General features: G+C 28.9%; 1 protein-coding gene across 2 annotated transcripts; it reads right to left on the bottom strand.

Annotated features, from left to right (window-relative positions):
* Positions 1–6,337: 6,337 nt before the first annotated feature.
* On the bottom strand, positions 6,338–12,671 carry LOC113872707 (DEAD-box ATP-dependent RNA helicase 16). Of its 2 annotated transcripts, XM_027510467.1 has the most exons (15): positions 12,292–12,671; positions 12,049–12,207; positions 11,853–11,942; positions 11,566–11,694; positions 11,195–11,295; positions 10,167–10,281; positions 9,526–9,657; positions 8,807–8,872; positions 8,461–8,640; positions 8,173–8,268; positions 7,863–8,000; positions 7,355–7,437; positions 7,217–7,254; positions 6,897–7,105; positions 6,338–6,617 (listed from the first exon to the last, which is right to left on the bottom strand). In XM_027510467.1, exons 1-15 carry the CDS (start codon positions 12,463–12,465, stop codon positions 6,513–6,515), a joined length of 1,815 nt encoding a protein of 604 aa, XP_027366268.1. In that variant the 5' UTR covers positions 12,466–12,671; the 3' UTR covers positions 6,338–6,512. The 2 variants fall into 2 exon arrangements, with proteins under 2 accessions (XP_027366268.1, XP_027366267.1); XM_027510466.1 differs by having other exon boundaries at positions 6,362–7,105; positions 12,292–12,655.
* Between the last annotated feature and the right edge of the window lie 776 nt (positions 12,672–13,447).

The raw sequence follows: 13,447 nt of genomic DNA, 5'->3' as shown, positions 1-13,447 counted from the left end.
ATTTTAATTCAATAATATTCATACATATATATATACATATATATTCTTTATTTTAAAAATAATATTTTAAAAAATTAAACAGTAATATTTTAATATTTTTTTCTCATTATTTATGTGATTTATATTGTGTTTGTTATTTATTTTTTTAATTTGATTTTGTTTTTAAAAATATCTCTTTAATTTATTTAATAAAATAATATTTTTACTAATAATTATTTTTTATGGAAGGTATAGATTATGATATAATTTAAAAAAGATAAATTTAAATTAAATTAAACAATAATTGCTCTATAAGTCAACTTTAAATTGAAACCTCTATAAATATCATACCTCTTTGATCTTTCAACTTAAGTTTAGAAAAATAAATTCCTTAACATGTGTATAACGTTTATCTTTAAAAACAAAAACTTGTTATATCAAAATTATTAAAAAATAATAATAAATATACTTCATAAAAGATAAAAAGTTATTCTTTAGGTGTTATCAATATCGTTTACCAATTAAAATTAAAATTAAAATTTATTTTTAATAAAAATTTTATATTAATATTATTACTAATTATTGAGTTAAAAATTAATTAGTAATCATACTAAAAAATACCTTAAAAAAGTGTGCTTAAGTTTTGTTCTTTATAAAAAAAAAGTTTTCAATATAGTATATTTAATAATTTTTAGTACATATCATTAAACACATTAAAAAAATTCTTTAATAAATATAAACACATGTAAAAGGATCAGTTTTTCTTTTCAATCATTCTATGTTCCATGGAACTATATTTTAAAGTTCTAATTTGATTAGTAATAATAATAATATAATAATAATAATTAGTTACGAACCAAAATTTTCTCTTGTCCAAAAAACGGAATAAATGCACATTCTCTTATGATTTTCAATGCTCTAACATAAATCTCAATAAAATTTCCTATTTTTAATTTCTTAATTAATTTAAGAGCACTCGTTAGCAAGATTCTAATAATTATAATAACAATAATAATAATTTAGCTTAAAATTTTAGTAAATTTTTTCCGTTAAAAAAAATTCTAAAATTGATGATTAAAATTTAACATTATTTTTTAAAATATTCTGTATTTCTACTATTTCTAATAATTTATTAATTTTAACACACAACTATCAATAAATAATTTATCGTTTTCTATAATTTAATATAAAAATAAATTATTTTAAATAGCTCAAACAAAATAAATCATCTTAAAATTACTATTATCTTATCTAAACATAAATCTTATTTCTTGTAATCTATTACATCTCTACAAGTAATTCAAGAAAAATAAATAATCTACTTAATAACTTAGGGGTTATGACTCTTTATTTTTTATACAAATTTCTTAAAACATACTCTAAAATTATATAAATATTTTTTAAAAAAATTAAATTATAAATTCAATTTTTATAATTGAAACACATTTAAAAATTTATTTTTATATTTAAAAAATTATATTTTAATGTTTATAAAATATTTTCTTATATTTTAATTTATGTCATTATAATACCATTTACAATAGAATGATTAAAATATCAAAAATATTTACATAAGGATTAACATATAAGTATTTTTAATTATAAAAAAAATTATAAATATGTCAAATATATAAACTAATTGTATATTTTAATTAATTATAATTTTAAAAGAATATATGACACTTTACTTAGTTAAAAAAAAACTTCTATATTATAATTCAATTATCTTACACTTAATTTTTAACTAATAAAAAAATTTACTTAATTTTATATTTTTACTTTTATCTTATTTTTAGAGGAATAAATAAAATAATAATGTTAGAATTTTTTTTTTACAATTTTTAATATATAAATTTCTCAAATTATATATAATATACTTTTTTTATAAACATTGTAGTGACACTAACGAGTTTTAGCATGCAAGACGTTGTATGGACGAAAGCAAAATTACAGTTTCAATCAGATGATAATAGCGCACAATTGCACCATCACAGTTTGGGGCATTGGTCTTGTCACCGAAGTTATGAGTGGTTAACACGGAGAAGTCGCGTAACTATTACAATTTTTAAGAAAGTAAGAAACTTTTCTATTTTTCTAAAGCATATCTCATTTATTATATATATATATATATATATATATATAGAGAGAGAGAGAGAGAGAGGAGAAGGATCTTTCCACATCAGTTTAAGTTTAAAAATTCTTATATTTAATTTAAACTTTTCATTTAACTTATATATAATAAATATATGAGATAATCAATTGTCTTTCTTCTACATGAAAAGTGAGACCTCAAGAGAAATACTTTATCTCCTACTCACTAGCTCACCCACTTCATTTTGCCAAAAAAAATCAACTTGTTTTAAGGCTTCCCAGTTCTATTTCACTAGAAAAATAAGCTTTTCTAGTGTCTCCTTTGCTTTTTTAGAGATTTGCCCACTTCTTTTTTTTCATAGAAATCAACCTTTTTTGGCATAAGCTCTGCTTTTCTATTCAAACTTTATTTTATTGTTTAGTCATGCTTTGTTGTTCAAGCTTTATTTTGTTGTTCATTATTTGCTTTGTTATTCAAGCTTTACTTTGTTGTTCAGTATTTACTTTGTCATGCCCTGTTTTGTTGTTCACATTCACGCTTTATTTTTTGTTTACACTCTGTTGCTTGGAAAGTCAAGACTTGAACAATCCATGCTTTGTTTGTTGTTCCAAACTTCTAATCCCCCTTCCATGGTATCTTCTTGACAAGGATAGAAGCAAGGAGCTTTTGTAATTGATGTTTATGGCTTGGTGAAGCCCTTTAGAGAATTGACTTAACATAGAAAGAGTATTACCTATGAGTTTTCTTTAAAAACCATAACAGGGAGAATTACAAGAGCAAAAACATACCAAATAGTGATAAGAAGAGATGTAGGTACCCATAAAAAAATTCCATTAAAGATTAAGAAGAAGCTCATTAAAGCATACTAACAAAAAAATGTTAAAAATAAAGAAGATATAATGGTGGAATTAAAAGAGGATGAAGACGAGGAAGAAGAGGTTCAAGAAATACACCTTATTTAAGCTGGAAAAAGACCTACAATTGAATCATTTAATGTTGGTTCTAATGTGAAGAAGGGAAAAAAAATCTAAAAGGCTTTCTGAATTTGCTCCTCATGAAGGAGTCAAAAGCATCAATTAAATTGAAAAAAGTTTAAAGGTAAACAAGCATCAAGGATGCTTATGACAAAGAAGTAAGGACAATGACAATTCAATACATTGCAAAATTCTTCTATAGAAATTCAATTCCATTTAATGTTATGAAGTTTAAAAGCTTCAAGTTCATGATTGAAACAATTGAAAATTATGGTCCACGCCTAAAACAACTAAGCTATTATCAAACGAGAGTTCATTTGTTGAAAAAGGAATTGAAACTAATAAAGGAAATTATGAAACCTTTGGAGGTAGAATGATTTAACTTTGATTGCTTTATTATGCCAGACAGATAGACCAATAAGAAGAATAAGACATTGATTAATTTATTGGTGAATTGTTTATAGAATTATACATTATACAAAATTTATTTTTATTATTTTTATCTTATATAAATTCTTGAAATCTTACTTTAGGTAAATATTTACAATTAAGAAGACCACACTTATTTTGGATGGACTCCTTGTGCAACTCATTGTTTGGACTTGATGTTGGAGGACATTGGAAAGATTCAAAAAGTCAAAAAAATCATACAAAGGAGTTATTCTCTTATAGGGTTCATACACAACCACTCTTTGACTTTGAACTTAATGAGAAAATTCACAAAAAAAAGATAGAATTAGTTAGGTATGTAGTCACTAGATTTGCAACAACATTCCTCACTTTGCAAAGGTTGCATGAACAAAAAAGCAACCTTTGAAAAGTGTTCACTCTGGATGATTGTTTGAAATCAAAGATAACCAAAGATACTAAGAGTAAGAAGGCAACTGACATTGTATTGATGCCTACATTTTGGAATAAAGTCTTGTACACTCAAGGTGATGAAGTCTCTTGTGTGTCTGTATTTAAACTTGTATAGAATGAAAAAAGATCACCAATTATATATATATCGAATCTATTTTTACCCTTGTAATTTTAGAAGAACCACTCTCTTTGAAATTTCCATTCCTCAGAGTAGAAATCTTTCCTAAGGGTTTCTTTATCTATAATGAATTTATGAAATAACATCATAAGATTCATTAAGGGAAGAGTAGGTTGGAGATTGGATACTTTGGTTTTCTTCTTCTTTTTCAGAGGTTTGATAGACATTCCTAGGAATACTAGAAGATGTATCTAAACCTGCCATTATTATTCATAATGCTATCAAAGTCTGTCAAAAAGATAAACTCCATAAGCAGTTAGCCAAAGGCTTAATAATATTGTTGAGGTGTGGAATAAAATCACCTACATAATTAAGATATCCCAAAAACTTCTGAAGCTGAGTTTTATCAAGGATTCTGTCAGCAAATTTGTCAGCAAATTCAATAGATCTGCTGATACGAATGATAAATCGTTGATGAATATTGTGACCAAAGAACCTAATATTGGTTTGGAAAGATTAATCTTAGACTTGGAAACAATAAGTCCATTTTGTTTGATAACATTAATAAAAATATTTATATGTTTAAAATGCTGATCAATAGAATGAGAAAAAATTAAAATATCATCAATGTAGACAATGACAAATTTAGAATAAGGATTGAAGATATCATTCATAATTTTCTGGAATTCAGAAGGGGCATTTTTTAAGCCAAAAGGCATAACATTCCATTCGTAATCTCTTGCTAAAACTATCAATGCCATCTCTAAAGCTGACTCAAAACAAAATTCTAAGACAAGTTCTGTTTTAACCACTAATCCAATCAATAATTGAAATATATATATATATATATATATATATATATATATATATATAAAGTGATGGATAGAGCTAAGGAAGCCATTAAAAAACCTTTTAATAGAAATGAAGAGAAGTATAAACATGTATTTGTATCATTGATAGAAGGTGAGTGTCAACTTCATCACTTAGTTACTATTTCAATCCAAGTATTGAGTTTGATCTTTGTGTCATTGATAGAAGGTGAGTGTCAACTTCGTCACTTAGTACATACAAGTTATTTCTTAAACCTTAAATTTTATTATTTCAATCCAAGTATTGAGTTTGATCCTGAAGAGACACATGGACTATACAAATGCATTGAGAAATTGAGTACTTATAAAGAAAAGGCAGATAAAATTACAATTAAGCTACCCATAGACAAAAGAGTTGATGAAATTTTTGATTTGAATGCATATATAAGATAAAAGCATACTTCAATTTCTCTTTAGTTTAAATCAAAATAGTTTGATTTACTTTTAAAATTATTATTTTTATTTAAATAATGTCAATTATTTTAATTATAAAATTGAATGGTGGAAGAATTATGAAAATCAAGTTTTAAACTTGTAAAATCTAACCATTAAGGTGTTAAACTTAACTTGTAACTTATCAAATTGTAAGAAAAATTAGAATATTTTTAAATAAGTAAATAACTAAATTTTAGTAAATAGTTTTATTTTAGATTTATATTAATTGGTTAAGAAAAGATTATAACATTTTTTTAATTAATGATTAAATTTACTCTAAGAAGAGAGGCAAATTAGAGAGCCATAAGTTGCAAACTATGATTTATATCAAGTATAATCAAAATTTGTTAAATTGTTAGAACAATTGTAATGTTATTAATCTCATTGTTTTAGTTGGTATCGATGATTGTAATGAGTGGTTAATTAAAAAATAAAAGGAAAAAATAGAAAACTTATTGAAGATGAGTAAGTTTTTATGATGATAATTTAACTTAAATTGTTGGTAAAGCTATTGGGTTGATTTAACTTGAGTAAGTTGTTGTTGAAGCTACCTGGATTGATGAGTCTCTTGCTTACCCTAGACAACAAACAATGTTGAAAAAGAGAAAAGAGATGCAAAATGAAGAGTAAAAAAAGAAATTAGATAAAAAAAAGTTAGAAAGAAATAACATATCTACAAAAGTAGTAATACAAAGAGTAACAATGAAAAGGATAATTTTCTATCAAGAACATAATCTGATTAGATTAAGGTATAAGGACAAATATTTTGAGACTTTAACTTTATTATATTAATCATTTTTGGTTTAATATAACACTCATTGTACTATTTTGCACTTTTACTTCAATAGATAATTATGTAATTAATTTAAAGAATTTCTTAAGCATTTATATTAAAAATCTGCATATATAACATATTATATATACATATTATAAATTTTTAAATTACAGTCATATCACTGTACGCTATTTCACTCCAGTGTCTTAGAGATTAACTACTATTCGTGATTATCCAAAATTAACAACTATAATTTCAATAAGTAAAATTTAATTTTGTAATGGGAAAATATTGACTTCAAGTCACATTAAGGAGCAACAATTACAATAGTACTTTTGATTTACGATATTTGGAACCAAAATTACAACAAAATTGAGCCTATTATAAGGCTTTGTAGGAAAAAAGCACATCAATCAAAAATACCCTTTTTCTTTTGGCGTTTATGTCTATCACTGCTATTGTTGCTCTCGCTTGCACCAGCCTTCCTAGCAACTTTGTGCGGTCTTTTTGATACCTGACAAAAATGTAATCCAAAAAGTCATAGAATACAGAAATAGTATACCACAATGTACAACTAGTTAAGTTTTCAGCAATGAATTTATCTGTAGATCTATGCAGGGTTGTGCTAACATTTTTTCAGTTTCATACAAGTCCATAAAAAACTACCCAAATTCTTTTCCATCCTTTCATTTTCCTTGTCTCCCACACGCCCCTCCTCCATCCCCTTTACCCTTAAAGATTCAGAATGGGCATAAAAGTGAGGTAAAACCCCAAGGGAAAAAATTAAACATACCGCAGCAGAGACAGCCTTCAGAGGGTCTCCACCTTTTCTCATTTTTCTCTTGGATCCCCTGCGGCGATTATTATTTCCCATTGCATCCCTTGCGAGCTTGACCATTGCCCTTGCCTCTTTCGTTGTTTTGTCTAATAGGTATTCAGGCACATCACGTAGGTGTGAAGGCGGGGTATTCTTGCTCAAAACTTTGTCATGTTTCAGTAGATCTGCTCAAATACAATTTCAATCCTTAAATTCAACTTCAAACATAAAAATGCAAAATAAATGCCAACTGCATACTGTAACAATACAACCAACCAATTACAATGTTAGATTACCTAGGTCTCTCGGATTAGTTTCAAAATGGGCTTTCAACCTATAATAGAAACAAAGGTTGCAGGAATGAATTAGAAAGGAAATAAATCGAAGATGGCAGTTACAATTCTCAATAGAGTCACGTGATACCAGGCACTCACCTTTCAGAGTTCAAAATTTCATTCCTCAAATCCTGGGCTCGTGACTCACGAACAGCAATTTTAGTTACACTCTTTCCAACATCCTGCAAGATAATGCCAATCATCATTATTGATTATTATTTGCAAAAGCAGATACTTACACCAATTATACTCAGACATGGACTGCAAATCCCTAAAATCAGAGAAAAGAACAGAAGGTGCAAAATATCCCTTACATAATATACATTTAAACGAAAAAAAGGATGAGAAGATGTGCAAGATGCTAGTAAATATTCTCAAGTTTAACCAAGACACAAATGACATGATAAATCACAAAGAATGTTTCTCATTTGACACATAAGACAAAATAATTTCATTTTTGAACATGAGGATTCTTAATCAATAGTTAACAATGAAGAAAAAGATATACCAAGCCAATAAAAAAAGGCTATCATTGGTTTGATGCATCAATGGAATACTATTTAGTTCTTTCTTAAAGAGTAAAGGAATTAAGGAAATAATAAATCACCTCAGCCCTATAACGTAAAGATTCAACTGCATTCTTTGTGAGGAGGGGGAACTCAGCAATGGAATTTGAGCCTTTGTTTTCATCATCCCCAACGAAAGATCTTATTTCTTCTAATGTATCCATCTCATCTGCAGAAACCTAAGAAGACAAAGGAATATCTAAATGATCCAGCATTAAGTAGCAAGGTGCCACCCAGGATCTCAATAGAATATCCAGTGGACCAAGATAGGCTAGAGAGCAACATCTATAAAGCAATAATACAATTTTGGACTTTTACATGAAAAAGGGGATTTTAGTCTGACAAACTCACCAAAGAGATAGAAGCACCAGAATTATATGCTCTTCCCGTACGCCCAATTCGATGTACATATCCTGCAACACTTTGAGGCATTTCAAAGTTTATAACCTGTTCATTAACAAGAGAAAGCATTAACTAAATGATGTCAGTGAACTGGGCACTCTCCCCATGAAACAGATATAAACCAGAATATTTACCATAGTATACAATTACTACCAAAATGACATGTGCAGAGCAACAATTTGAAACAAGTCACAAACACCACAATTCACAAAGAGATGTAAGAGAGAACTTGCATACCGTGAATACATTTTTAAAGTCAATTCCCCTCACAACTCCAAATTCAGAATCTATTTTTGTCTTAGCATGTTTTCTAGACTTTCGTGATCCAACATTACTTTCCTTTGGTGCTTCATCCTTCTCCATTGACTGGCTAACATCTGTTGCAATTAGATAATCAAACAGGCCTGCATTGAATTCCTGATGAAAACATAAATTATAATTAATTAATAATAAGATTTTTTTTCAAGAAAACATAAACTTCTCATGCTTGACTGGCATGAAAATGTCATAACTCCAGGTGAAGTAGAGAAATCTTAGCAGCTATTGTATCAAAAGAAAGAAGGAATTGGATAATTTTGCATACCTCAATAATATGTAGACGAGAATTCTGAGGCAACTCAGGATTTAAAACAGCAGACCTGACCCCAAACTACAAGTATATAGGGGGAAAATGAGAGAGGAAGAAATGATGACAACAAAATAATCCCACTGCTAGTAAATGTTTTAGACTACAAGCACAGTTATCAAAGATACTATTTTAACTAAAAATACAACCTTCAGGAGGATTTAATTTACTGAATGCATAACAAGAACTATTTTGAGCAGCTATATTGAAGGATAAAATTTTCAGAGTATAGAAGTATTTATTAATTATTATCCATTAAACTGATACAATATGAAAATCAATGCAAAACAAAAAATACATTTGAGCTAATGTTGATGTACAAGTATGACATGAATGATGTCACATATAATCAGGAGGATTTAATTTACTGAATGCATAACAAGAACTATGCACACTGCCAGTAACCAACTACCCAAAAAGGTCAGGCTATTAGATGAAGGAAGGTTCATGAATGGTTTAGCTACTACAATTGTGCAAGAGTCCTATGGGCTTGATGCATGACCAATGCATAAACCCACACTAACTTCCCATAAAATTCAACTTTCATATATAAGAATGGATGGAGAGGATCTAATTCTTAACCATTTGATCTTAGAAACACTAATACCATGTCATTGACTAACTATCCCAAATGCTTAAGCTTATCACGTGAAGGCTCATGAATATTTAATACATACCTTTTCCAAGAATAGTTTCAATCTGAAACTCGCATCTATGGTATTAGTAAATATCAAAACTTTCTTTTGGACTAACTCCAACTTCAACACAGCAAGGATGTAGAGCAACTTATCACTGCCAGGACATGAGATCTGACAGAAAAATATTCAACGCAAAACAGTTAAAACTTGATCAACTCCACAGAATAATGTTGAATAAAAAGGATGCAGGCATAAAAGAAAAAGAATATTTTTAAAAATTGAAGTAAAACACTGCCTAAAAATCTATTATGCAAAATGGTAGCTTTCAAGCACCCTCAGAAGAGGGGGGTGGGGGGGGGGGGTGGGGGTTCAGTATTCTTAAGTAGCCAACCATATCAGTATGCAAGATTTTGAATTCATACAAAGGCTTAGAATTTTTGAAGGATCACTGAATCCAATGATGCTTTAAAGAGTTTTCTCCCTTGAAATCGAAATTTTCCTTGCCATAATGGTTCATTTCCTTTTAGTATCAATGAAGAAGACAGATCCCAAGCATAGAGAGGAAGTATGCTCTCCTTCTCTATAGAAAGAAATGATGCAATATTTTTGAAGATACAATAAAGAATTATATTAGCTGCAATTAACTTCATAATGTCAAGAAACAGGAAGAAAGTTATTACCCAGAATTGTTGAACATTTTTAGGAATGACCTCATCCTTATGATTTCCCACTTCAGGTAAAGTCAAAATAAAGGGGTTGTGTAGAATCAACTTCTTTAGCTTGTCAACATCAGCGCTGCAGACAGTACATTAGAAAAATAAATACAACAGAAGAGAGATTAAACAAATGGACACGGTATTTTTGAAGTATGCTCTCCTTCTCTAAAGAAAGAAATGATTCAATATTTTTGAAGATACAATAAAGAATTATGTTAGTTGCAATTAACTCCATGATGTCAAGAAACAGGAAGAAAGTTATTACCCAGAATTGTTGAACACTTTTAGGTATAACGTAAGGCCAATCCCAAAATCAGCTATGGAATCGTCAATGACATACAGGGAAAAACATTTGGCTGATAAAACTTACAGATAATATTCATCTATAGCAAGGATATAATATAATCTACAAAGGTGCAAGAAAGGTCATTGTGTTTGTTTTAAGTTTTATATTATTTAATACAAAAAAAATGGCCAAGCACATTTGAGAGAGGGAAAGAGAGGAGGGTCGGTTCACACCAGTGAGTTCTACCTACTCTTACACCATTCAATAACCTTTTACCAAATAATTTTATCTCAAAACCATCACTGGATTAAAGGTTTCTATCATATATAGATCATACTTGTAAAATCATAGATTAATCTAAAATTGTTTGGAATCTCATCCGTGACTATTAAATTAAGTAGTACATATTTTTTTAAATATATAAAAATAAAGACCATTTCATTATCTACTTATTTTTGTTCAATTTAACAAGATGTGACGTGAATAATACAGGTACTAAACAATTATCAACTTATTCAACAGTGAAATCGATGAAAATCACAATTTATATTAAGTTATATATGTTATAAGAGTGAGCATGACTCATCTCTCACCGTACACACACATTTGAAAATGACAGATGTAGCATCCCATTATATCATAATGCTTTTTACTAGGAGAAACATGAAAAATATAATAAGTGGAAGAAACATAGTAAATAACATACCTTGATGTTGCAGACATAAGAAGACACTGACAACTTCTGGGTACATGAGGTGTAAAAGCTTTTATGTCATTTTCATACCCATATGATAATAGAAGATCTGCCTGAAAGCATTATATTGAATATCAATCATGTCATCAGATACAAATAAGGAGTAGAATCAAGGATGGTTCATCAACTACTTAAATCACAATATAAATTAAAAAACAACCAAAACATGATAATTTCAAATAAGTAAAAAGTGAAAACTATTAAACCCAACAATTTTTGGATATCAAATTGTGTTAAAATGCAATTGGTGTGTGGATAAATTCAACATGGGGGAAAAAAAGCTGATGGTTGTTTTAGAAATGGAGCAGCTAAGAAGATTTCACCTCGTCAAGAACCAGAGTTTCAAGCGATCCATTAATGGATGCTGCCCGAAGTATGCCGCCGGACAAACACTTCGCTATGCAAGCAGGAGTGGAGATCAAGACATCAGGGGGTCCAGCCAATGCTGCCCGCTGCAAACCCAATTCAAGGACAATTACAGCAAAGCACATTCTTAAGCAGAAAGGAAATAGAATATCCACACATGTATCAGGTGCAGAAATTAACTTTAACTTGCTCCCTAAAATAATTATAACATACAAACGAGACTCGGGAAAGAATCATAACCAACCAAGTCATTAGCAAGCATATTGCTATTCAACTGCACAACCTTCAGTTGAACTCTGCACAACTCAATAAGCGACAATACCTCCGCATATACCTGAAATCAAAGATAGAAATAAAAGGGGAAAAAAGATGAAATCAATTTATCCAATTCAATTAAAAAAGAAAAAACGCAGAATACAAACTGAAACAAGTGAATGCACCTGTTGAGACAGTTCGCGAGTAGGGACAAGAATAAAAGCATTGGGCGCTAGCTTCTTCCTATCAACGTTACTGGTAAACAGTTTCTGAAGCAACGGGAGAAGATACGCGAACGTTTTCCCCGAACCTGTTTTCGCTCGTGCAACCACGTCTTTACCTTCCTGAAAACAGCGAGTGAACTAGTTTAGGGAAAATGAAGGTGAACCGTTTATAGCGATAGTTGAAGTTGAAGCAGAGAGTGTGACCAAAATGAGAGGAATAGCGACGCGCTGAATTGGAGTGGGTTTCTCGATTCCCTTTTTGAGCAGAGCACGAACGAGGCGAGCGTCCAAACCGAGTTCTTCGAAACTTTGGTCTTCTTCTTTCTCCTCGTATTCGCGAACGGTTTCATTCGACGCGTTTTCGCGCGTTTCCGTCATCGCGACGCTGGAACTTGGAAGGGGAAACCAAAGGTAATAATAGTTCGGAATTTGATGCTGCGGCGGTGGCGAGAATTTGAATGCGCCGTCGTTTAGGGTGGTTCGAGTTTCGTGCAGTGTTTGTATGTTACATGTGTTACCATGCCACGGCTAATTGGTTTTTGTTTAGGTCTTTAGTTCAACAAAGAGGTTTAGGAGGTAACGGGCATTGGACATAGGTGTGTGATCCAGTCCAATATATATTGGGCCGCAGCGTCTGTTTTGATTTTAGCCTTAGTTTGGTTGTCACTTTAGAAACAAAATATTTATATCACACAAAAAGTAATGATGAAAAATATATATCATCAAAAAGTTTAATTCTATTTTTGAATTTATAATTTATATTATATATAATTTATTTTCTTAATTTTAATTATTTATATTTAATTTTTATATTATTCAAAGTAAGTCTCTTATATAAATTTTATTTAATAATTAATATAAATATAAGACGTGTAATACATAATTTATTTATACAGATTTATAAAAAAAGTGTATAAAATAATTAAAAAAGGAAAAAAATGCATATTGTTTTAATCTGTTTTTATTTAAATATCTACATATCTTTTAATTATTATGTATAAATTAACGATATATCATATTTTTGCAATAAGTCAATTTTATAATAAAATATTTTAAATAAGTAAAGAAAACTAACTCTAAATAAGTTTATATATATATATATATATATATATATATATATATGTTAATAACATTAAGTTATGAAATGAAATAAAATAATATTAAAATACTATATTTATTACTATTTCTGTTGATATTATTTAAAATGGTTAAACACACTTTTTGAATGAGCCCAAACTTTAGTATGATATATTTAGTAAATAAATCTTACTTTAATTAAGTAACCTAACCTATTTTCACTCATAAGTGAGAATAATCCACTCAAGACCATTAATTTTTAATTTTTTAACATGCTTGTCCT

Source organism: Abrus precatorius, unplaced genomic scaffold (genome assembly GCF_003935025.1).
Source record: "Abrus precatorius isolate BTA unplaced genomic scaffold, Abrus_2018 Scaffold7, whole genome shotgun sequence".
Lineage (NCBI taxonomy): Eukaryota > Viridiplantae > Streptophyta > Magnoliopsida > Fabales > Fabaceae > Abrus > Abrus precatorius.
This window is presented reverse-complemented; position numbering and strand designations above follow the sequence as displayed.

Coding starts and splice junctions, on each gene's coding strand:
- LOC113872707 (XM_027510466.1), bottom strand. CDS start 12,465: ATGACGGAAACGCGCGAAAACGCGTCGAATGAAACCGTTCGCGAATAC. Junction 12,208..12,291: donor TCGCTATTCCTCTCATTTTG/GTCACACTCTCT, acceptor CGCTGTTTTCAG/GAAGGTAAAGACGTGGTTGC. Junction 11,296..11,565: donor AAACTCTGGTTCTTGACGAG/GTGAAATCTTCT, acceptor TAATGCTTTCAG/GCAGATCTTCTATTATCATA.